The sequence below is a fragment of the Rattus norvegicus genome, chromosome 10 (assembly GCF_021556685.1).
Source record: "Rattus norvegicus strain SHRSP/BbbUtx chromosome 10, alternate assembly SHRSP_T2T, whole genome shotgun sequence".
NCBI classification, from domain to species: domain Eukaryota; kingdom Metazoa; phylum Chordata; class Mammalia; order Rodentia; family Muridae; genus Rattus; species Rattus norvegicus.
In genome coordinates this window covers 23,678,789-23,704,669 of record NC_141543.1, presented here as the reverse complement: position 1 = coordinate 23,704,669, position 25,881 = coordinate 23,678,789, and the positions used below count along the sequence as shown (strand labels likewise).

General features: G+C 50.2%; 1 protein-coding gene across 4 annotated transcripts in view; it reads left to right on the top strand.

The window, feature by feature from the left end:
* Fgf18 (fibroblast growth factor 18) overlaps positions 1-4,723 on the top strand; it is a 30,895-nt gene extending 26,172 nt beyond the window's left edge. For 3 of the 4 annotated variants that reach the window (XM_087571087.1, XM_087571085.1, XM_087571086.1), the window contains one exon: positions 3,679-4,723. In XM_087571087.1, the coding sequence (XP_087427213.1) occupies positions 3,679-3,683 (5 nt within the window). In that variant the 3' untranslated portion in view covers positions 3,684-4,723. 4 annotated transcript variants of the gene reach the window in all.
* The last annotated feature ends 21,158 nt before the right edge of the window (positions 4,724-25,881 follow it).

Genomic DNA, 25,881 nt, shown 5'->3' with positions numbered 1-25,881 from the left:
AGCAGGACAGCTTTCTTCCTTCCTGTGGGCTATAGGTGCCAACCTTGTGAGTGGCCAGCACAGGGATTATGCATTGGGGCCTGAAAACCGCTTTTTCAGATGCTCCAGCCATGGGCAGGAATCACTCCTTTTATCTGTCTTGCAGTCTTGCAGTCCTGCATGCTCTGGTAGCCTGCTGCCAGTCACTTCTCTGAACCATAACCACTTGGGCAGAAGGTAGCACAGGCCAGAAAGAATTTTTGAGCATCTATCATATGCTAACCAGAATCTCCTCATCTGTCCTTGCCTGTCCTTAGGGAGCAACAGAGCTGCAGAGTCCTTCAGGGCAGGTGTTTTTTTTAAGACTATTTTAGTTGTAAGTTATTGAAAACTCCATGTTTTCAGCAGAAGGGGATTCCCCCACCCCCAAAAGAGCTAAAAAAAACAAGTCTCTAGGTTTTAGGTGAGGTGTGACTTAGTGATGTCATCAGGAAGGACACGTCACATGGAAGGACTGTGACTCTCAGGAAGTAAGGGGGTGGGAGGGAAGTGGGAGTGGAAGGGAAGACTGATTTCCACTAACCTTCCAAGGCTCTGGAGTGATAGGTTGCTCTCTAAAAACTGATGCTCCTGTTTGCTCTCTAAAAACGGATGCTCCTATTTGTCTTGGCCAGCAGAGTCAGAAGCTCTGAGGTGGGGCCCAGACATTGATTTTTTTTTTAATGTAATTGTAGGTGATTTAGGGCCATAGAAGTGTTCAGAAACAGTGACAAGGGCCAAACTCAGGTGCACTCTTAGCCTTTCTGGCTCAGACCATGTTGGAAACTCTCTACTCATGGTAGGATCTACCTCTGAACCCAAGAGCCCCTCTGTGTCTTGGGTGTTGGGACCGGCACAGAGTAAAGGTAGATAAGCACTGAGCCTGAAAGCTTGACTGTGCTACACTGTTGCAACCCAACTTTTACTTTGTACCCAGTTTTACTTCTTGTCCAACATGGCTCGGTAGGGAGGTGAGGAGTTTGGGGGGAGGGGCACCACTCACCCCGCCTCCTCTTTTCTCCCCAGGGACTTCTCTAGAACTGGACATGAGACAAGTGTGCTTGGGGCCACACTTTCCAGTGCCATGACCTTGGGCAAGCCCTTTTGACTCTTTTAGATGTTTCCTTTCTCTAGGTAGAGTCGCTCTCAATGACGTAAGAGGGCAAAATGACATAACGTACTTGGGAATGTCTGGCCTGTGGTCAGCAATCAGTAAATACTGAATGAAGGAGTAGAGAGACCAAGTGGGGGTAGGAGAGGAGTGGGTTAGCCAGAGACTTCCAGAAATGGAGTGTGTAGACCAGTAAAGTTCTAACCACAAATGTTCAGTACATATCTAAGTTTACTTCAAAAGGCTGGGGAGCTGGGCTCTGGGCTGGTTCTAACATCTCAGGACACAGAGGGGCTTTTGGGACCCAGCAGTGAAGACTAGAGTGAGCAAAGATTGTCACCTATGGACTCAGTCAGAAAGGCTACAAGGCCAACAGCAGGCTGCACCTGAGTTTGACCATTGCCTCTTGAGGAAGGGAAGGAGTTGCCTAGAGAGAGAAGAGGCAGTCATAGGGTGCGTCCTAGTGATGGCAGTTTCAGAGCAACCTTGGAAGGGCAGACACAGAATGGCGTTGTCTAGCTTTGGTTCAGGTTGCTTTGACTCAGGTCGAGAATTGGGTGAGGAGCTTCTAGACCTTTCCATGAGAGAGACCCAAAACCCAGAGGTCTCTTGCCTCCCCGACCTGCCTTACACATGTTTTCTGCCTTCCTTTCTAATAGTCTTACTACAATGTCTACCCAGACTATCCTCTGGGTATCGTGTGTGTCTCGAACCTGCCCTCTATCCTTCAGCCGTCTGGAAAGACGGCATTCCCCCCCCGCCCCCCCCCCGGCCTTTTCTGCCGAGTTCAGCACTCTGTCTGCAGGGAGTAAGCTTGCCCTCCTCTCAAAGGTAAATGTCCCTGGAAGCTCAGGCCAGTTTTCCACTTCAAACAAAAGGCTGGAACCCACACCTCAGTCTCCACACATAGCCAGACCGCTGGGCTTCCAACTTGGCTGGGCAGCCGTCCGGAACGAGGAGTGGGCCTGGCCTAAATTTGGAGATGTTCGCTGGAAACTTGTGCTGCTAGGTCAGCCCGTCCAACTCTGTGTTTCCTACTCTCTCCCATCCAGCAATCACTGTTCCAGAAGGAGGCTGCAAGCTGTCTCCCCATCGTCTTTTGTTCAGGGCAGTCCCAACAGAGCCACCTGCTCTTGAGGAACAACCTGGAGAGTCCCCCTGTGTGTCAGACTCTTTTCCAAGTGTCATTCCTTGTGTGTGTCGCAATGACGCAGAAGTCATTGTCCTCTTTTGCTCGGTGAGGAATCTGAGGTTTGGAGCAAGGACTGAGTAGCCTGAGGTCACAGGATGTGCTAGAGTTCGTTTGGCTCTTGGCTCCAGAATCAGTGCCCTCAAGAGATCTACTCGGCAACCCGAGACTCCAAGGCCCCCTTACGCTCGCAGCCTGTGGAGTTTGGCTATGTTACGCCTTATTTTTGGAGGCTCCTGGCTTACTTCATACTAAGTATTCAGGCGTGCCACATCCCACACTGAGTGTAGTTGTGTTGAACTGTGTCGCAGAAGAGTTGAGTAGCTGACTGAATGTCAGATTTTGGGCAGATCTGCCAGGACCCGTTTCTCTTACAAATGATAGACTAAAAACATCAGCTGAGTTAAAGGAAATGAGACATCGTTGGCCCGCATGGTGGTGAGGTAACGTGAACTGCAGATGCAGCTGGATTCAGAGCCCAAATGATGTGACCGGGGTTTGGTTGTTTCTTTCATTCCCCTGCTTGGCTCTGCTTCCTCACGGCTGGCATCGCTGCGCAGCAGGATTTCCCTTCGTGTTGGTAAAATGGCTGCCCTCATTTCAGCCTTACAAATACCTCGAATTTAAACCCATTTTCTTTTCTGTTTGTTTGTTTTGTTTCGGGCACTGGGAGTTGGACCCACATAGCACACTGATTGGTGGGCTTGGGTCACATGTCTGGGAGGGGCTACTATTTGATTGGCTAGATCTAGTAGGGATGATGTGGAGCCTCTTTAAGGATGAGGTGGACTTCTGTGAGACAGTGGAGCTCTACTCCCTGGGTGGAGGATGGGAGAAGGTATAGGGGCCTATAACAAAAGACTCTGCGTATCAGGAAGCAGAGGTTAGACCCGGTCTGCTGTGCTGTCCCAGCCTGCCCTGTCCCAAGTGCCCTGTGCCCTCTCCACGAAACTTTGCTCCTTCAATTTCTTTTTTCTTTTATTTTTTCCTTTTGACAAAAGGCTCCCCGCTGGGCTCTAGTACGACTTCTGAATCTTCTTCTAGGTCTAGCTCTATAGTGCTTGTGAAGTGAAATTTTAAGCAGAATTTGGTATCTGATTGCTCGCCATGTTTTCCCAGGCATATCTGCTCGTGCCTGTCTTCATTCCCTTCCCCGGGCACTTCTGTCTAGTGGCTCTGTGGCTATAAAGTACATGTGCTCGTGCTGTGAGGTTGGGAGCTGAGCAAAGCCTTCCTAGATCTGGGGGGACTTGGGTGCAGTGGACCCAGTACCCAGCCATCGCTGTGGTTGTGAGTAATGTTTGCTGTGTGGCACACTTAACCAGGCTCTGACGCCCTCTTCTCTCTCTCTCTCCTGCAGCCTGATGGTACTAGCAAGGAGTGCGTGTTCATTGAGAAGGTTCTGGAAAACAACTACACGGCCCTGATGTCAGCCAAGTACTCAGGCTGGTACGTGGGCTTCACCAAGAAGGGGCGGCCTCGCAAGGGTCCCAAGACCCGCGAAAACCAGCAAGATGTGCACTTCATGAAGCGTTACCCCAAGGGACAGACTGAGCTGCAGAAGCCCTTCAAGTACACCACAGTTACTAAGCGATCCCGGCGGATCCGCCCCACTCACCCCGGCTAGGTCCGGTCACACTCACCCCCCCAGAGAACTACGTCAGAGGAATATTTTTACATGAAAAATAAGGAAAAAAAATCTCTATTTTTGTACATTGTGTTTAAAAGAAGACAAAAACTGAACCTAAAAGTCTTGGGGGGAGGGGTGATATGATTCCACTGTTGACCTGAACCCCATGACGAAGGACTCACACAAGGGGACCACTGTCAACCCACAGGTGCTTGCCTCTCTCTAGGAGGTGACAATTCAAAACTCAACCCCAGAGGAGGACTTGAACGAGAAAACTGACGCTGCGAGAAACCAAAGTCCTTTCCCCCCCAAAGGTTCTGAAAGCAAACAAAACAAAAACAAAAACAAAAAAAAAAAAAAAAGGAAAAGTAGTGCCCTACCCCCACCCCCTCCCTGCCCCAGACTCCAACAAGAATCGCTCTCTGGTTTGCAGTCATTTATTTATTGTCCACTGCAAGCTGTCCCGCGACACCGCGCAGGGAAGGCGCCCCTGAGAATTCTCCGCGCCTCGACCTTCCGACGACAGACGCCTCGTCCAATCATGGTGGCCTGCCTTGCCCGCAGTTCTGGAGGATGCTGCTATGGACCTTCCGTGACTCACGTGACCTAGTACACCAATGATAAGGGAATATTTTAAAACCAGCTATATTATATATATTATATATATAAGCTATTTATTTCACCTCTCTGTATATTGCAGTCTCATGAACCAAGTATTACTGCCCCAACAATTAAAAACAACCCACAAATTATTTAAAAAAAAAAAAAAAGCAAACCGGTGAAGAGTGTGGTGGCTGGGGACAGGGCTTGGGGCAGGGCCGTCTCTGGTGCTTCCTTTCTCTCGGTGTTTAATGCTGACGGCTGGGGCCATTATCATGCATTTGCTTTTCATTCAACATGGTGGTTGTGTGTTGGGGCACACTATTCAAGGCATTGAGCAGGCAACCTCCCAGCAGATGGGAATCGCTGGAGAAATTAGGTTCCCAGTGTCCCTGATAAAGCAATAAACCCAGCCATTTGTTCACAAGCCTTGTTCGTCTGGGCCCTGGGGAATTTACCTCGGGCCCATGGGGAACTTCACCATTAGTGATTCTGATTTATTCCTTCACTGATGTGCCTGTCCATTCACTCTTGCTAAGTGCTGGGAATCCATCACAGTCTATGAGTTCCATAGTGTTTGGTCAAGCTGAGGCTGGATTTTTGAGGTCAGTTCCATCCCTGAGTTTCCTGTGCTGAGAGTAAGGGTTATTTATGCCTTGGTGACTTTTGAGGACCCCTCTCTTCCAGGGTGACTCCAGGGCTGGAAGCAGACAAGGCTCCCGGGAACCCCCTTTTTTGGGGGGGGTTCAACTGGGGCGTGGGGGTGTCCCTTCAGGATAACTGTCTCTGGAAGTGAGAGGGGACCCTGACCCTCTGTTCTTTCACCCCTCCTCCTGCAGAGACTGACTGGAGGGGTCCCACATGCGGAAGGGATTTGGAGGGGGAAGTCGTCCGGCCAGGGAAGGCGTTGGTTGGCTTCTGAAAGCTTGCCCTGGACAAGCGAATCTGCTCTGTGATCCGCCCACCACCTTCACATGCCACCCCTACCCCCACCTCGTCCCCAGCTCCTGCCACTTGGTTCTCCCTCCTGCCAGGCACACAGCCTATGTCCTTGGAACTTTGTGAAGTTCTCTAGGTGCCCTGTAGATGGGAAAGTTCTTTGGTTGTCCTATTTGTAGATGATGTACTGAGGCTAAGAAACATAAAATTGCTTGGCCAAGAGCATTAAGTAAGACAATAAGCAGGGCAGGAACCTTCCCAGGCCCATGGCCTCCTTCCATATTTGACAGAGAAATACTCCCAGACTCAACACAATCACCAATTTACCCAAGGCCTCAGTGAAACTCTTGATGAAAACCCCAGTGTGTGGGTCTAGGAGGAGGCTACAAGGGAAGCATGTGGCAGGCCATAGTCTTACTCATGGCTACATCATGGCCTAGAAGAAGAGAGGGAAAGGAGAAAAGGCCTGGTGTGCTCTGATCCTCTTCAAGGACATACCGTGGGGCCTCCCATAAGCCTCTGCCGACTCTGACTGCCCAGAAGTAGCATCCCCAAGATGGCTCGAGCCTCCAAGCTTGTCCCCCAGGCTGCACTGGGGCCTTTGGGTCTGAGGTGGGAAGACGCAGGCAGATGTGGCCCAGCTTCCTTTTGCTTAGCATGCTCGGTGTATTTCCTGAGTTAGGAGAAATATGTAAGTGATAAGCATAGGGGGCCAGCGGGAAGACTTCCCTGCCACGGACAATGTCTTCTTAGGAACGCTCACTCTAGGGAGGAGGCCAGGACGGGCTTTCACCACACAGCTGTGCAGGGAATCTCAGGACCACACTCACCATGTTCAGAACTCATGCTGTGCACTGCAGCCCACTTCAAGTGGCCTTTTTGGTGAACATTGTTAACTATGCTTGGTAGGTCTAGATCAGAGAGAAAGAGTTGCTTGCTTGAGATTACATGGCAAGGAAACAGAAGCTAGGAGTTGAGTCCAGCCCTGCCCATCTCTAATGCCATAGCTTGACCTCGAGTCTGGATGCTTGGAGGTGCCTATATAACTCCTGATCCCTGGTTTGGCTTCTGTGGGGAACAGAGGAAGCTCTTGAATTTGTGAAGTTCTCAAATGAATGTGTATTGTTGACATGAGCCAGCCATGTCAAGGACCAAAGCCTCAGACCTATGGGAAAATGGTAAAGCTTCCGAAGCTCAGAGGCAAAGCCTTTCTTTGGTATGTGAGGTTGATAGCGTGTGCAGAAAACGTCTTCTGTAGATTTCTCTCCCCAGATGTTTACAGCCTGAAGACTACCCCTACATAGAGAGACTGCCCCTACAGAGAGAGACTGCTCCTACACAGAGAGAGACTGCCCCTACAGAGAGAGACTGCTTCTACAGAGACTACCCGTACACAGAGAGAGACTGAGAGAGAGACTGCCCCTACAAAGAGAGACTGCCCTTACAGAGAGAAGCTGCCCCTTCACAAAGAGAGACTGTCCCTACAGAGAGAGACTGCCCCTAGAGAGAGAGAGAGAGAGAGAGAGAGAGAGAGAGAGAGACTTCCCCTTACAGAGAGAGACTATCCCTACACAGAGAGAGACTACCCCTACAGAAAGAGACTGCCCATACAGAGAGGGGGGGGGGGCTGCTCATACAGAGAGAGAGAGACTGCCTCTATGGAAAGAGAGACTGCCCCTACAGGGAGAAACTGGCCCCACAGAGAGACTGCTCCGAGAGAGAGAGAGAGAGAGAGAGAGAGAGAGAGAGAGAGAGAGAGAGCGCCCCTACAGAAAGAAGACTACCCTATACAGAGAGACTGTCTCTACAGAGAGAGACTGCCCCTACAGAGAGAGAGACTGCCCATACAGAGAGAGAGACTGCCTCTATGGAGAGAGAGACTGCCCCTACAGGGAGAAACTAGCCCCACAGAGAGACTGCCGAGAGAGAGAGAGAGAGAGAGAGAGAGAGAGAGAGAGAGAGAGAGAGAGAGAGAGAGACTGCCGAGAGAGAGAGAGAGAGAGAGAGACTGCCGAGAGAGAGAGAGAGAGAGAGAGAGAGAGAGAGAGAGAGAGAGAGAGACTGCCCCTACAGAAAGAAGACTACCCTATACAGAGAGACTGTCTCTACAGAGAGAGAGACTGCCCCTACAGAAAGAAGACTAACCTATACAGAGAGACTGTCTCTACAGAGAGAGGCGGCCCCTACAGAGATCAGCTAAACTTGCCTCCCTGTTTAACTGTATATAACAAGCACACTGAGCTTCCAGAATGCCACAGCGTCTCCATCCGAGAGTCCAGACTGCCTGATCCCAGCTTTTCTCTTGTGTCTCTGTGTGTTTGCCATTTTTTCATTTCCTGCAAACCCATTAAGTCAATCTCTGGAACCCTGAAGTCTGCCCTTCATGGTCTTGGTGCCCCTCATGTCCCTTCCCGCTCGATGGAACAGAGATACAAACCCCATGTTCAGCATCTCCAGGCTGGTTACTGCTTTTCCTATTCTCTGGACAGTACCTGCAGCCAGAGTGTGCCTTGGTTCATCCGCCCTGCCTGGCCTCAGGCAAATCCTTTCTAGGGTGCTATCTTTCACGTCCCAACTGTTTTGACTTCATGGGGCTGATGTCTCATTCTAAAGAGACAACAGGGGATTCATCCTGCTGGGCAGGAGCTGGGATACTCTGTTCCCTGGTCTTTGCCCATCTGTTTCAGAGAAGCAGCAGCCCAGACCCACAGAGGAAGCAGGGACTCTAGGTTTATAACCCAGCCTGACTCAGGATGTCCTCATCATTGGACAGCTAGATCCCTCCTCCATCTGGTTCTATGATCAGAAGTGTCAGATGGGAAGAGGTTTCAGGAGGGGACACCAGCTCATTGCCCTACTTATGCGCACAGTGGGGGATCTGTGACTGGCATTGGATAAGGGTACAAAGGGGTCTGGACATAGCTATTCAAGATGGTGGCAGGAGGTATGGAGGGACACTAAATCTGGGATACAGTGAGTTTGGGGACAAGGTGCTTTCTGCATTTACCGGGGGTGCTGCGGTGATGAAGTCTTCCTGCTGGTTCTGTAGCAGTGTGTGCCTGAGTCCGACCGGTGACACCAGCAGAACTGTTGCTATCTCAGCTGTTAACGGACCGAGGCATCACAGTGTCTCCTTTGCAGACAGGAAAACAGACCAGCCTAGAATGGTATTGTTTCCAGGACCCATGTCAGGAAGTGATTGGGCTGGAATTTGAACCCATGTCCCTAATCCCATGTCTCACTTTTCCCATCCTCCACCTTTGCTGGGAGTGGAGTTGGGGATAGAACCCAAAAGCCTGGGGCAGGAGGCTGGGCTGCCCGTGGCGGTCGTGCAGCTTAGGGCTTGGGCTGGAAGCCAAAGATGCTCTCCTGGCTCTGGGGTCGGCTGGAGCCTTGCCAGGTCAGACCAGGATTCCAGGGGCTTAAAATCCCTGTAAACAGGCATGTCTTTCCCTTGCAGGCAGGGAATGGGGCTTCCAGAGAAACAGTAGTGAATTAGGTGCTAAAGATGTCCAGGCACTGCCCCAACCAGGCAATTACCTCAATGTCTGCTGCAGACATTAGGTGGAATTGGGGACCAGATGGCTTCTAGGCTCAGCTCTGCATGCTGTCCTGGGACAGAACTTGCCTGGCCTTCTGGCTGAGGTTTCCATCTCTGGCCAGGAGGGAAGGTGGCAGGTAGCCTTGGATGTGGCCCCCTGCTGGGAAAGCCAGTTATTAGGCAGCCTTTTCCCCCTCTCTGGGCAGTGTGCAGGCCTAATTAGCTCTTTTAGAATTTCTGTCCGCTGCACTGCGGAAGGGGGCTCCCAATACCGTCTGCAGTTGAGGGCTCGCTTGGTCCACCCCACGCAGGCTGAGACGTCACTATGTTGCAGCATCATTACACGGCCCTCTTCTGTTTTTCTCATTTCTTTCCAGGTCTCTTAAGTTGCTTCTTACCAGTAAAGAAGTAGGTACTGGGAAGGGAACTTGCTCACTGGAGGGCTTTTGTTTGATTTCCCAACCTCCTCCGGCTTTATTAAGCTGGAGAAACATCTGCCCTTCTCTCCCTCCACAAAAAGTTGGTGGTTCTCTTGCTTCACCAAAGATAAAGGATGAGAGAGGCAAAGAGGCTTACCCAGAGTCACACAGGTGTTAAAGGGGCTTGGGGCTTAGGGAGTGTAGGGTCGAGAGGACAGGGATAGGGATGGGCATGGTGTGGTGGAGACAACATGACAAGGGACAGGGACATGGCACAGGAAGGGACACCACAGGATTTGAACTCAGGTTAAAGAGCCTTAGTGCTTTTCCCACATCCCCACTCCTGTCCCTGTGTTGTTTGAGATTCTCTGGGCTGCAGGTGCTAGAAACCCAGAAAGCCAAAGCCCAGCAAGAGCTTTATTAATATGTATGATGGAAAAGTAAGCTGGCATCAGGCTTCAGGTAAAGCTTGATCTAGGTGCTCATTTTCTTCATGCTCCATTCTGTTGTGCTTCTTCTGAGTCTCGGGAAGAGGTTTCTTGTCCTTCCCACCTTCTGTCCAGCTAAGTTAACAACTTCGCCATTCTCAGAGGCTCCAGAGAAAGTCCTGCTGACTCTGATCAGATGTACCTCTGTCATGCACATTTTCACACAAGTCACCGGGGACACAGGAGCTGACATAGCCAGGACTAGATCCGGATGGGGATAGGGAAAAGCCAGTTTCACCCAGCTGCAGTCTCTGAAAGTGAAAGTGATGGACCACAGACATGATCTACCAGAGAAGCTTCTGCCTGGGGTCCCTACCTCAGACCACATTGCAAGCCCAGGACACACGTAGCTGCTGGGTTCCACCCAACAGGCTCACCTTCAGAAGGCTTGGGGGCCCCTCTTGGGTTGACACTACTGGAAAGTTCCAAGGATCCTGACGCTGTGGGGTTAACGTTTTTCTCTTTTTGTGTTCTTACCCTCATTGGATGTTCCTGTGCCATGTGAGATGTGTCCTCATGCCAGGCCTTCAACTTGGGATGCACCCACCATGCGATACTTTCCAAGAAGCCCAGAGACAGGAATCTCTCAGGAACTCACCCACAGACCTTCAGCCTCAGTGCTGTGTCCTAGCTTGACCTCCTGCGCATGCCCTGGGGACCAATAGGATCTTCGTCGCTCCCCTCCTCTTCTCCACTTTCCTAGAGAAGGGAGCAGCTCTAGTTTCTATGATTGCTCATGGGGCCTTGCCCTGGGCTGTGGAGAATTTTAGAACATGGAATCCACAGGTGGGATGCTAAGTCACGATACCTTTATCCTGTGGGAGGGAGCTATGCCTTCCCTGCTGGTATCCAGCATCTTTAAAAAGACAAACTATGGCTTATGTCTTGGCTAGCTGGGCTGTTCTGAGCTCAGGCATAGCTGGGGTCAGGAGTGGCAACAGTTTTGACTACCTGTCTCTCATTCTCCAAATCTTGCTTCTCACTGCACTCAATGGTAGGTAGTACAGGGTCTCCCTATAAGGAGAGAAATATGGGCAGTAGGAGAAGCTTGATTCAGAAGACATAAACTTAAGATTAAGCATTCAGTTATCCATCTGCCCATCCACCTGTCCATCCATGTATCTGTCCATCCACCTATCTATCCATACATCTGCCCACCTGCCTGTCCATCCACCTGTCCATCCATGCACCTGCACATCCATGCACCTGTCCAACCATGCATCTGTCCATCCACCTGTCTATCCATGTATCTGTCTATCCTTGCATCTGTCCATTTATCTGTCCATGTATCTGTCTATCCTTGCATCTGTCCATGTATCTGTCCACCCACCTGTCCATTCATGTATCTGTCCATCTACCTGTCAATGCTTGCATCTGTCTATGCATCTGTCTATCCATGCACCTGTCCATCCACACACCTGTCCATCCACGCACCTGTCCATCCATACACCTGTCCATCCATGCATCTGACCATTCACCTGTCCCCTTGTTGGTGCACATACACAGATAAGCAATCATGAACATTCTTCTGGTCATCGGCCACTTGCCTGCCTTCCACAGAGTCCCTTAGGAAGACTTCCTGTTGGAAACCCGGGCACACAGCAGTTTATATCAGATCTGTCTTCCTGTCTTTCTCCTCTCCTTCTGAGGAATTACTCTGTACTGGGCTCCCTGGAATCCAAAAGTGCTGCTGAGAAGCAAACCAGTCAAGAGCAACCATATTGAGGTTAAATGCTACCACGTGAAGGGCTGTACAGGTGCAGTCAGAGAAGCCTGCCTGGAGGAAGCCACGTTCAAGCTGAAGAGAACAAATATAGGAAAGGAGAAAGGGGGTGGGGTGATCCTAGGAGGACATTGCAGGAAATAACTGCAGCCTCCGTGGGCGGTGTGGTCCGCCTTGCATCTCCCTCCTGTCTCCTCCTTTCCCTGGTCCATTCAGTTCCATCCTGTCAACGTGGCTGTATTTGTTTGCCTGGAGCCTCCGGATGGATCTTAGAGCAAATCCATGCTATGGTGGAAGGGTCTCTCAGGCTAGAGACAAAGACAAGCTCACAACAGGTTGCTTCCCAATACCTTTAGGAGCGGGGTGTGGCTTGGTGGTCAAGGGCTTGCTTGTGCCTAAGAGACTCTGAGCTGTAGCCCCAGTATTAAAAAAAAAAGTCATAAGTGTGAAGTAATTCAATGAGACTGAACAAGACACACAGAGAGATTGGGTGTAGAGTATTGGCCTTTGTGCATAAGAGGCTAGAAGGAGAGACAGGCAGATGTGTTTCACCCATTGTCTCTGAAGCTTCTGTTGGTCACAGGGCGTTTCTAGGTTCTCTGAAGGTAAATTCATAAAGGGAAAATGCTGGGGAAGATGTGGCTGACATCTCTGATCACATAATGGGGGGATGGGGACCTCAGAGAGGCCACGCCCACCTGAATCTGAACGGAAGGGCCTGGACTTCCGACACCCTTCGGGCCAACTGTATTCCCTTTGCTAGTAACTGGCTCAAAGAGGATCATGGGATGCCACTCTAGCCAATGAGTTATAGAGGTGTGGAATCTTTCTAGGGAGACTTCTTAACTTATAGACAAAGGGGAGAGACACAGTGACACGCAGCTGTAACCCCACTATTTGGGAATCAAAGATGGAAGGATTGTGAATTCAAGGTCAACCTAGTCTACACAGGAAAACCTTCTCTCCAAGCAACAGCAAGTGTGTAGCAAAGTCTTGGCTTTTTCTCTATCAGTTTGGGCTTTTGTGAGGATGTGATGGCTGGAGCTATGGGAGCCATTTTGTAACTATAAGGAGAGGAAGTCACAACACTGAGGATGGTGGAGCAAAGAGATAGACAGGAGAAAGCCATGCAGTGCCTTTTCAGCTGAGGTGACAGAATTTCTTTGAATCTATTGGGTTTTTATGGAGTGTGTTGCTGCCATGCTACAGAGGGGGAAATAGAGTTTGAAGAGCGAGTCCTCCAGAGAAAGAAGGATGCTTCAGGAAGGAGACAGGACCCACAGCGGTGCTGAGCACACAGGGATAATGTGGGGAGAGCAACCAGTCCCAGCAGGGCTAGTTCTGAGGTGAGGTTGCGTGGGGTTCAGCCCTGTCCTCTACAGCTCTTGCAAGGATTCCCTTCCTCAGCCGTCCCCTCTCCAGAGGGGCCCTGAGTGGGCCCTGAGTTAGGCTGGAAGGGTAAGCCCTGGTTCCCCTGCACGGAGCTCCCAGACAGAGTGCATGCTGGAACAAACCTGCTATAAACATGTGCTCAGCCTTCAGAGGGAGGGCTGCAGCTGGCTCCAGGACGAACATTTGCTTTCTATTTTAATGTTGTGAGTATATTTTGATGATCACTTTCTATATATGGAAGGAATGAAAATTTCCCTTTTAAGTACATATGAGGAAAGTCAGAAAAGAGTTAATTTAAGAAAAGCTAGTTGGGGATCTTGCATACAGGTGGCATGTGGATGTACAGAAATGCGGGGGGTACAGAAGCTGACAGATGCGTGTGCTCACGTGCATGTGTGCATGTGTGGATATATATTCGTGTGTGTGCTTGTTTGCAAGTGTGCGTGTATGTATGTGCATGCTTGCTGCATGTATGTGTGTAAACGTGTTGCATGGAGGTGTATGAGTGTGCATATTCACGTGTGAGTGTACGTGGATGTGTGTGTTGCGAGAGTGTATACTTGTGTGAATGGGTAAATGTATGCGTGCAGTGCATGTATATGTGTGCAGTTGTATGTCACATGTGTGTATATGTGTATGTGTCTATATGTGTTGTGCGCATATGTGTGCCTGTGCCTGTATGTGGGTGGGAGACATTTATCTGCTCAGTCCTTCCAGGTCTATGACAACAGGTTCTTTTGGAATTACTGTTTCTGAGTCTTTACATGGCTCTTCTGGGAGGTGCCGTGTCTTCAGACATGGCTCTCTGTCCCTCTGTTGCTGGCCGGTCTTAAGTTTGCACCCAGAAAGGGCACTCCCTACCCCTGGAGGCAGGGCTGGGAAGTCCAGGGCAGCCAGCTTCTGTCCCACAAGGATGTGAAGCTGCAGTGTGGAAGGCGGATGGATGGGTGGCTGCAAAGAGGATACGCAGTTTGCACAGAGTCTCGCTGCTCGATGTAACCAGGACTGCAATTTTTCATGAGGAGTCTGTAAGCTGAGAGTCGTTCCTCCACCAACCAAATGAAGAAGGTTGGAAAGCAACCTTACCTTGGGCACGCTCCTTTTAAACACCTTATTCAACACAGTCATTAGCAATGGACTCACGGGCCTTAGGTCTGTGAGTTCTGCTGGGATACAACCCAATAACATGTTCCTCTCTCCCTAAAGCAGACTCTTTAGCTTTGGGTCCTTATACTCGGGACCCAAAACAGCAAAATCACCAACCAAAGGCAAACAAGAGCAGAGTCTGGCCCCAGATGGGTCCCAGAAAGGATACTTTATTTCCAGTAGGAGAAATGAGAGTGGGTGAGGACTTAACATTGTTTGATGCTGGCTGAAAATGTTTGCATCCGGTGACCTAAACCTTGCCTGTCTATATTTGTCAGGACCTCTAGACGAACAACCCCAAAAGGATGAAAACATACCGCAAAGGGAATTTAGATACTCACTGTGTAGTCTAGCAATGGCTGCCTGCACACGGGAAAGGCTGAGAACTTGCTCGCTCTATAAGACTGGTGCCTCAGCATCCCCAACCTGGCACTAATTGCCTGGAACTACCTGGAAACTGCTGTAGTCTTCAGTCTATGTTGAAAAGCCCAAGAAGCTATGGCCAGCAGCAGCAGCAGCAACAGCAATAAGATAGACATACCCATCAGCAAGACATAAAGGTGGGCAGGCAAAAAAGCACAGCTTTGGGGTTGGGGATTTAGCTCAGTGGTAGAGTGCTTGCCTAGCAAGCGCAAGGCCCTGGGTTCGGTCCTCAGCTCCGGGGGTGTGTGTGTGTGGGGGGGGGGAAGCACAGCTTTTCTTTCAGACCTCCTTATGCCTGGGCTGCTTGCTCTGGGGAAAGGGCTTCTCATCCCTCCTCCCTGGAAATGTCCTCAAACACCCACTCAGAGACTGGACCTTTTACTTGATTCCAGGTCCAGTCAAGTTGAGAATCAATACTAACCATCACAGTGTACGTGACTGCCTGTCAAAAGACTACATTGATTTGGGTACTATAAATACATTTTAATAAGCAGGCAAATATTCAGTCTCAGAATCAATCAACTTATCCATTATTTAACTATTGACCATCTTCGTTATATGTTTATTACCAATTTATTTACGTATCTGTCTCTTACGTATCCATTCATCCAATTTGTCCCTCAGTTCCATGGGGTGTCATCCATCAGTCACCAACTCTAGTTGTCTCCCTGTCCTGGTTATAGCTTCTCTTTGATTATAGGATTATTCCAATAGTCCTATACATGCACACACACATGCAATAAACATTTATGTATACACATATGCACACATGCACATACCTTCACTCAGATTTGAAAATATGCACACACACATATATGCACACATGCACACATGCACACATACGCATGAGCACACACAGCTGTTAAATTCTTATCGCACATGTTTCTGTCTATCCACATGCTACCTGTATCATTGCCAACTAGTTTTTCCTGTCGAGGATTCACAACTTTTTGTTCCCTCCTAGCTGATCGACAGTTCTGCATGGTGATGATCCCAGCCATTCTGGTCTTGTATATAAAGCACACTGCAGGTCCTTGGAGAACTCAAGCTCCTTCCTTGATGGACTACAGGGCTGGCTAGTCTCACTAACCAGAGGTGCATGTGGCAGAGAGAAGCAGCGATGAGAAGCTAGTCTGAGTGATCAAAGGTGGGGAGACCACATGTCTCCAACCTTCTCTTCCACTCTCGGCAGCAGCTTGCTACTAGCCAGATTCCAGAACAGATGGAGGTCGCTGGATTACAGGCTGATGGTAAGCTATTTTTGGCGGAGGTGTGTGTGTGTGTGTGTGTGTGTGTGTGTGTGTGTGTGTGTGTGTGTGTAATGTATGCACTGGAGTTCTTGGCCAGCGCCTCTGTTTGTATCTGCTGTCAGCAAATCAGAGGCGCCATCCACATTTGTCATAATTCATTACACTAATTAGCCACGTTTGAGAACTGGGCGAGGGCCAGCAGGGGCAGGAGGCCACCGCATTGTTGTGTCTCAGCCTCTTGGGTCAGAATTTCCACGGTCTGATGGGCTGCCATCTCCTGCACATGTGTCCCTTCACACGAGGACCCTGATGAAATCATCATGCTTACATCTGGGACTATTCTCTGCAGATGATGTCTGTAGCAGGAGACCAGAGGCAAAGAGCATTCCAGAACTTGGCTCTAGAGGCCCCACGCCGTACCCAAATGAATTTGGAATTACCCTCGCGTCTGATACCAGGCTGAGCATCCTTCTGCGGTCTGTCCATCCCTGACTGGTTTCCCTGGCCCAGGCTTTGAGTAGGCTAAAAGGTACTGCCTGCATCAACCCCACTGAGACCCAGTTAGGGCAAACCTCCTTTAGTGGAGGGCACAGCCTTGGCCACTTCAGCTCTCAAGCTTGGAACCTTTGGTGGCTCTTCACTTTTGCCTCTTCTGTGCTCCGTGTCCTGCTGAATCGCTTTCTCTGGGTCTCTCAGTCCTCAAGCCCTGTCTGAGATTCTGTCATCTCTCACTTGAAGAACAGAGTTAGCCTTTTCTTCATCAGCGCCCCCCCCCCCCCCCCTGCAGCCTGAAGCCAAAGGCTTCTCTCATACGCAAACAGCAGCAGCAGGCCACTCTCCCTGACTTTGGCCCGACCTGACCTGGCTCTGTCAACCACTGAATCCTGTTTGTTTCCAAGCCGTGTTCCCAGCCTCCTCATCCTTTCTGCCCATGCGTTTCTTTGGTTATAGTTAATGTAATGGCTAATCTTGAGTTTTCATCTTGATTGGATTACTATATACCTACGAGGTCAGCGAAGCGCAACTCTGGGTGTGTCTGAAAGGCTGTTGCTTTGGAGATAGACGGTTTGGAACCTAAACTTCAGATGATTTGGTGCTGACAGATTCAAAACCCTAACAGACGATAAGGAGGTGGGACTTCCTGAACAGACCATAAGGAGGTGGTGGGACTTTCTGTTTGGTTGAGGGAAGCAGGTCATAGGGGGGCGTGTCCTTGGAGATTGATTGCGTCATGGGCTGGTTACTTCCTGTTTTCCCTTTACCCACTTCCTGTCTGCTGTGATGTGGGTTCCTCCATGCGGCTTCCTGTTCGTCACTGACGAAGGTTCTTTCCCCATTACCTTCTCCTAAAGGTGGGGAGTCAAGAAACTACGGATGGAGCACTCCGAAAGTGTTAAGACAGAAAAAAAAAATTCTTCTTTTGAACTTGTGTATGTCAGACATTCCATCATCGAATCGATAGGACGTTGATAAAATTGGTATCAGAAGGCATGTGTGCGTGTACGTGTGCGCCTACGTGCGTGCATGTGTGTGTGTATGCGTGTGTGTGCACATGTGGGTGTGTGTGTGGGGGGTTGTTTTTTATTGCTGACCTTGCTTTTTTTTTTTTTTAAATTTTAGTTTGTGTGTATATGGCTCTCTCATTGAACCTAGAGCTTACTGAGTTGTCTAGACTGGCAAGCTCCAGGGACTTCTCTCTGCCTCCACAGTGCTGGAATTACAGACGTGCTCCTGCTTGTTACATTGATGCTGGGATCAGTGCTTTTCCCTGATGTTTGTCTACCAGGAACTGAGCAGCCTCTGGACATATTCTTGCTGTCATGATGCGCTGCTCTGTCTCAGCACCGGCTCAGAGTCAACGAAGCCAGGGCTGTGGACTAGAATCTCTTCCGACTGTGCGCTGAAACACATCTTACCTACTAAACTATACAGAATAACAGAAACAATATAACAATAACAGAAACACAGCTTCTGTTGCATGTAGACAAAAAAAGCAAGCAAACAAAACAAAACTCTGAGTGATCGAAGCCAGTATTTGTTCTACGTGTCAGGTCAAGGGCAGTTTTCATTATCTGCTTTGGCAAAACAAAACCCTAGTTTCTTCTCAGGTGCTCAGTAAATGGGCCATGAATTAGTGTTTGATCACTTAGTCTTTGCTTCTTAGAAACTAGGTGTTTGCACCTAGGCAGATCAAAACCTACCTGAAGTTAATGCCCAAATTGTTCCAATGTCTTGAGTCAACACAGTTCCCTGACTGACTAAGCTATTTTGAGTTCAGTTTTCTGGTTAACGAAGACATTGCATCACAAGCTATGTTTGGAAAAGGCAACACTTGCCTTCTGCCTGCTCAGTGATCTTGGGGTAGACATGATCTTCAAATCATCTAAAACTCTCACTTCTTCCCTCCCTTACGATCAGAGCTCCCTCTGTGTCTCATATCCTCTACTTCATTTAAATCCATCGACAGCGCAAAGATATGCTTAGATTGTCTCCATTTCACACAAGAGAGGACAGAAGCTCAGAGAGGCTTGCCAGAGGCCACACAGCAAATGAGCTTGAATCCTGTTCTCTAATTCCAGACTCTGCTGTCCTCTCCCTCCCATCTCTTCCCTCCCTCCCTCCATCCCCTTCCCTCTCCTCCCCTTCCTTTTCTTTCCCTTCTTGAGTCTGGAGATTTGAACTCAGGGCTTTGTGTATGCTAGGCAAGCATTCTATTACCGAGCCATATACCCAGCCTTAAGATTTACGCTCATTCAGTTATTTCAGAATGGGTGAACTTACCGAATGCCAATAGCGCATAGGCAGCTTGCTAAAGTTCAGTGATATATCGGTGAACTCAGCAGGTTCTCCTCCATCGACCAGGGATTTGAGGACTCAGACAGTTACAGTGTGATGCAGAAACATCTGTGATAGGGTAGGCATTGGGAATTGCCTCTTTATTTTGAGCTTGAACAACAGGGCCAGATGCCACCACTTCCACCCATGTGACTCATTGCTCAAGGTTCAAACTCTAGACTTGGGTATAGGGGGAACAGCTGAGGAACACGTAATGGAAGGTGGGTAATGGGGACAAGGAACCTGCTGTCAGGTATGCTCCTTCCCAGGAGGAAGTGGGGACGTTGTTGGGACGGGAAATGATGATGAATGTTGGCTGTAGTTCAGGATGCTCCAGTAGCTGACTGGGCTCTGGCTACATAGCTGGGTGCTACTAAAGACCAGAGTTGCTGGGAATTCTAAACTGGTTTTTAATTAAGTAGCCCTTTGGTTTTTGTCCTCTGGGTTTTTCTGGCTTATTTAACCCCATCTTCTGTGCCTGTTTGTAAACATTTTAGGGAGAAAATAAAGATGGCAAGAAGGGCCAATCTTTATCCTAACCTTGAGGAATATAAATGCCTGCAGTGGGCTTTACCCCTGCCCATGGCAGACATGACTAATAGATTCCAGGTTCTACTCTCACCCATGGCAGACATGACTGATCGATCCCAGCATTGTTTTCCATGGGAGCCTTGATAAAAACCTCTGCAGTCTCACTGCCCAGCAGGCAACCACATGCAATGGATCAGAGTTTGCACATGCTGTGATGCCTATCAACCAGTCCTGTTTTGGGGATAGGAGGTTTTAGATGCTCAGCTGTCCCCTTTGTTAGATAATGGCTCAATGGATATGTCAGTTGTCCATGGCTTCTGAGCATTTGGGGCAGAAAGGTCTTTCAGAACCTGGGTGAAGACTCCTCCATGGAGTCTCCCCCCTCTTCTTGGGGCTTCAAGGCTGGGACATGCTTGTGACCAGGCTTACTGGGGAGCAGGGGGGTGCGTTTTCCTCTCCTCCACTTGGGGAGTGGACTCAAGAGTCCACAGTGGCCAGGATAGTCGTACGTGTGGAGCGCCTCCTGTGCATGCCTGTCCCACCTCTCAGCTACAAGCGACAAGCCTTTTTACTGGTGAGGACACTGTCCTAGAGATGACATATTTATCCAGGCTCCAAAAGTGGGGTCTCTGTCACTTCCTGTGATGTGTTGGACTGCAGCTCCTCCCAAGCCACCCTTTCCACACTTCCGACAGGGGTGCAGGTTGGGTCACATCGTCTAGAAGCACCAAGGCTCCTATAGGCTTGGTTCCTCCTCCTCCTCAGCCTCCTGCTTGTGACATACTTGCTGCTTATCTATGAAAACTGTCTCTTCTGTTCTCACTCTCCCCTGTAGGTGAGTAGTCACAGGGTGGCTGTCCCAGGGCTGGCGGAATACAGGCAAGAGAAGTATGCAATTCCAGGGCCAGGCTAAAAATGCCCATTTAGTGCTCTGTGACACCTCACTCCTGCCTGTTAGCTCACACATGGGTAGAAAACTTCATAGAAGACTCTAGGGAGGCCTAGAATTCAGAGTGGGTGCATAGAACATAAGCCCCAGCCAGGGCACTGGGTCTTCAGGGTGGTCCTGTGTGGCTGCAGCATACCTGAGAGCAGGTTCCTGGATGGTGCTGAGGGAATGGATGATAGAGTTCACGAGTGTGCACCAGCAGGCAATGAAGCCATCATTTTAGGAGTCATGGTGGTCTGTGGCTCTGCACAGCCCTGGAGGGGTGGCAGCAGCAGCAGCAGCAGCAGCAGCAGCAGCAGCAGCAGCAGCAGCAGCAGCAGCAGGGAAAAAAGAGAGAGATTCAGCAGCTGGAATGGAGGTCCCCCGCCTACCTGCCTGTCTTCTGGCTCCCGCTCCCTCGGCTTCCTACCCATGCTGTGATCCGAGGACCCTCCTGGCCCTGCCCTTGGACTTTCTTGGCTGGAGTCCTTCAGAAGTTGTTTCTCTTGGATCAAACATCCCCTCCCCAAATCCCCATAAAAGGGTCAAAGTATTTTCTTTGACTCAACAAAGCAATGAAAGGCCAGAGATGTCTTGAGAGCTGAATTTGCATTTCCCTGGCTTGCTCATGAGCTCTGAAGCCTTTAGGGAATCTTTTAGGACCTTCCATGCATTATTGGATCAGCAAGGGCAAGACACCGAGGGTTAAGACTGGGCCAGCAGAGGCAGTGGAAGACCCATTCTTGACCTTGGGTGTCTAGACTCAAACCTTGGGCATCCATTCTTTTCTGTTGCCTCTCTCTTTGCTCACTCTGATTCCCTCGGTGATAGCACAAGGACAGCTTGAGGGTAGGTCCTCGGAACCCTGACTCTCTCTGCAGGAGTGCTACACCGAAGCTCTGTGCACACTCTGCTGAACAAGGTCATATTCAGGCAGGAAAATGGCAGAGCAGAGAGGAGGGGCTGACCCACTGCTCAGTGCTCAGGGGTCCCTACCTAGTCCCTACCAGGGACTGTTGAGTCCAGGTGAGGGAGCAGAGCCAGCAGACCTGTGGAGAGATGTATGCACCAACTGAGTGCCGTCTAATGCCAGCAGTTCATCTACATGAATGCCAGGTGGGTAGCATCGCTGCTATTTTGCAGATGGGGAAACTGAGGCTGGACAGGTGATGGTGGCAGCACCTGGACTTGTCCCCAACATTTCTCCATACTCCAAACAGGGGCTTGGAGTCCTCTGAGTTTGGAGAGGGTTTGAGGTGGGAGGTGGGATCCACTTGTGGGAAAGCATCAGACTGATAGGCAGCCAGCATGATGCCAGGCAGGGCCAGCACTCACCTTACCTGTTCTCTCTGGTCTATCTGTTCTTGTGGGGGTCTGAAATCTCTTTGGCCAGTCATTTCTTCTAGAAGCCTAAAGAACCACTTTCTCAGTCTTCTGTGTACACAGCTGATCTCACCTCACATCCCCCCTGGTGGGCGGGGCCGGCTCCTTGGGAAAGGGGGTTCGTTTTAGACAGTCTAGCCCTCCGCCCTCTTTTGCACTCATTAGCCTTGGCCAGCCCCCCTGGGCCCAGCTCGAGAACAGACGCTTACCCTTCTGCCAAGCACGGAGTGGGAAGGGAAGGGCTGGGCAGCCCAGCCAGGAGTCCCGGCCAGGGAAAGATCAGCTGAGATGACTGTGGCTGATGAGGGGCCAGGACCAAAGCATGGGGGCTTAGGACTAGGAGAGGGGTGGCTGGAAGGTCAAGGGGTGAGCAGAGGCTCTCTTAGCCCAGATCAGCCTGGGTGCAAGAGCCCTAGTTTCACAGCTGCAGCTGGAGGGGCACAGGATAGAAAATGGTCTCTCCCCTCTCTTCTTAAAGGGACCAGCTAGAAACAAGCAGGTCCTGGGCTCAGTGGAGAGGTCTGAACCGAAGGCCTTCCTACTAGTGAGTTATCCCGCCAGGAAGACACGTGTCCAAGCCTCCTGCCTGCTACCATTAAAGTATCCAGCAGGCTTCCCCCTAGCCGTGAGAATGATGGAGTTGGGCCCCTAGTTGCTTTGTTTGGAGGGTCTAATCTAAAGTATGTCCCAGAGGGGGTGCTTCAGAGGTGGCTGGTGAGTAGATTTGCTCAGGGATCCCAGGTTCCAAGAAGAACCCTTCTCAGACTCTCTTTTTGGTTTGCCAAGCCAGGATCTGTTCAGTCCTGACAGGTCCTGGTAAGGACAGGAGTGCCTCATTCAGTGTCTTCTGGGGCCTTGTCACCCCACTCCAACACACAAGCTCCCACATATAATGACATTTGTATGCTATTCACACGTCATTGGTTGACAGTGTAGTTTAGTTAGTGGGACCATGGAGCTGTCAGTGATGGGGCAGACTGATACCCCATCAGTGGGTGTGGCCAGAGCAACTAAACATAACCTGGTCTCAAAGGGTTCAACCAATAGGCAGCAGTTGGCGCTTTCTTTTTTCCCCATAAATGCTTTCTGCAGAGGATGCTACCCATCACTTCAGGAAACTGGGCAGCTGAGATGCAAAACGACATGCTTAGTGTCCATTGAGTGCATGGCAGAGCTGGGATTTGAGGCTGCTTTCTTCCTGTCACTGTGCATAGCTTTAAGACACATTTAGCCCCAGGGGTTCACAACTGGGAAGGTGCTCTAGGTTGGTGGTTGCTGGGCTACAAGATGGTTCTAGCATCTCACTAGAGCCTGGGTCCGGAGGATGGCGGATTTTCCTTCCTCATCCCACTTGTCCCTCAGGGGACCTCAGAGGACAGCTATGGACAGTTGTGCTGGGTAGAAATGGCGCAGGGACAGTTGTGCTGGGTAGAAATGGCGCAGGAGCTTGAAGCCTCTTCCTTTTTCAGTGTCAGCTTCATCTCCATCTGTATTTCGGGGTGATCCCACAAAAACATGTGGAATTCCCCATGAGCTTCACCCTACTAGAAGGTTTCAAGGACACATGGCACTAGAAGGGGGCCTGTCCAGGGAAAGTGAGCTGTCTGTCTGTGCAGCGTCCAGTCTGTGGCCTCAGCCCACAGCTGCGCCTGGCCTCCTGCTCTGCCACCCCCTCCCACAAGCCCTTAGGGATTTCACTGTTCCAAATTGGCCCTTCTTTGCTGAGGAGGTTTCTAATCCCTCACCCCCAGGTACACCCACTCTGCTGGCGTGGAGTGCTTCTCGGTGGTGGTGTATATGTGTGCATGGGTAGGGGTGAGGATGTCTCTCAGATTTCCAACTACACGGGATGCTGAGCACACGCTGTGCCCCATGCACGGAGCCCCCGTGAGTCAGCCTGGACTGGCTCAGCTGTCTTTCCCAGAGTCTCGCAGTCCTTCTGGCTGTTGCTGCCTGCAAATTCCCGGCGAATGGTGCTCCAGAGACCTGCCGGGCCCAGGCTGCGTCATTCCCACCCTCCCAGAGCCCAGGGACCAGCTGGGCAAGGATCCAGCCCTGGGAACTCCGCCTGCTGCCTTTTCCCCTTCTTCGAAACTTTACTCCGTGTTTCAATGAAACATCTCGGCTTCTGTCGCCTGCGGGGCTAAGCTGACCTTGCACTGGAGGGCGGAGAGCATGGCTCTAGAATCCAGGTGCTGGCTGGTCTAGTCTGCTTCCGATGGCCTGGAAGATGAGGGAGATTCCTATGACTTCTGTGGACCTCAGCCTGTACAACTCAAGCAGAACAGGAGGGTGGAGAGAGTGAGGATCGAACAGAGAAAGAGAGAGTGAGAATTGCCTTTGAAGCCTTTCTGAGTCCCTCCTTAGCTACAGGGTTTGCTCCTTTGTGAAGAGTTCTCTGGAGTTTCCAGGGGTCCAGAGTTAAAGTTTCTACTCTTTCTGTATACACAGATTGCCGCTCCTGGACTCCGTTGTTGTGGCCCTGGATCGGAACTCAGCTCTTGCCCTAGGAAAGCCCCTCTGGAAGAGTTAACCAACTCTGTGGTCCCTTTTCAACCCTCCCCCGAGGCAGAAAGCTTCTGCACCACCACTGGGAGGGGCTCTACCACTAGAGGGCGCACATCCCCAATGTGACTATAATAACAAAACCGCTTACCCTAGGTGAATGCAAGAACAGCCTTTATCGAATACTTCTATGCTTTGTGTGCTGAACTAATTCCTTCGATACCTCTGGGACATCAATGGCGCCGTATCTCTCTCAACACCGAGCTCCAGAAAAGCAACATGACTCACCAGGGTCACCGAGTTTCCAGTGACAGAGATGGGACAGACATCCGTGATTGAGCCCAGACTTGGATGGTTTGGAGGACAGATGTTTATGTCCCGATAATCTCTATCAGTTTTTCCCTCATGTGTACCAGTGAAGATTTCCATTTTCTCTCTGAGCAGTGTGCTATCCCAGAGGAGCTTCCAGGTAAGAGGGAGTGGCCTGTGACCTGTAGGTAGGATCCGTGATCTCATGGCAGTGAGTCATCTTGGGAGGACCAATGTGGGAAATGGGCCCCAGTCCCCAGTAGGTTCTCCTTTGCACAGGCTCACCTTGCTCCTTCACAGAGGTCCAATCTCTGGATTTTCTAGCTTCTCCCATGAGCTGGGATGGTTATCTGGATCTGCAGTATGTCTCTGACTCCCTGTGGTAAGAGAGTGTCATTGGGTGGTCCAGATAATGCTGGACACAAGCATTCAGAAGGACCAATGCTGAGTAAGTTTGCACCAATGCCTTAAAAGGATCCCGAGAAGCATATGCTCGTGCTTTTCAATAGAGGCGTACAGAAGCTGAGCAGCTGCCCCAGGTGCCCAAGTTGGGGGTGCTGCTAAGTCAGTGATGAGCTGTACTCTGGTCAAATAGGCATTATCCTAGTGAAGCCTCTGGAGCAGACTGAGATCACTCCCACCACACATTTGCACTCACACCTGTGTGTAGCTCTTACGTTGACTTTTTTGTCTTGCTTAGTTCAACAGACATTACCAAGCTTGGTGTGATCAGAGGCTTAAAAAGCGTTCTGCTGGAACCTTTCTCGGAACTGCAATAAAAAAAGATTTAGTTATCCTGTTAGAGGAGAGGAAGGAAAAAGAGAGAAGAAAGCCCTTAGAGGAAATGACAGATCCATGAGTACTGGTGTCAGTTTGTGTGGCCCGACCCCAGCAGACACCACAGTTGCAGAAGAACCATTCAGTTGAGTCCAGTCTTGATGCTGTTCTAGGACACTGAGCGTCATGGGTGATTTGCTATGGGGCGGCAAGAGGTATCTGAACCAGCCCTGTCTGGGGTTGTCAATAAGCTGGTGTTGGGTTAGAGTTCAGGCTGCTATTTAGTTCCTTTCTCTGGGAAAAGGAAACCAAGTTTCTGTGAACTCGGCACAGTCCCCTACAATTCCTTCTTGAGCAGAGAGGAAGGACAAGAAGGATTGGTGAAGGGGGAGGGGAAGGGAGAAGGGAGAGAGAGAGAGAGAGAGAGAAAGAGAGAGAGAGAGAGAGAGAGAGAGAGAGAGAGAGAGAGAGAATGAGTAAGTAGGAAGCTTATTCAGGTTTGTGTTCCATTCAGCCCAATTCCTCTTCAATTTTTCTTTCCAATCAAGATGCCACGTGACCAGTTGCCAGGCTGTATGCGGTGCCCCCATTCTATTGAAGATAAATTCTAGGTGTGAATGAGCTCAATGGCCTTCTGAGAATGTTGACTCAGTTTGTTCCCTGCAATAATATGTGAGAGAAAACAGTGTGATTGTTCCTACTCTAACAGCAGCCTTCCAAGAGTTTTCAGTGAGGTGAGGCATG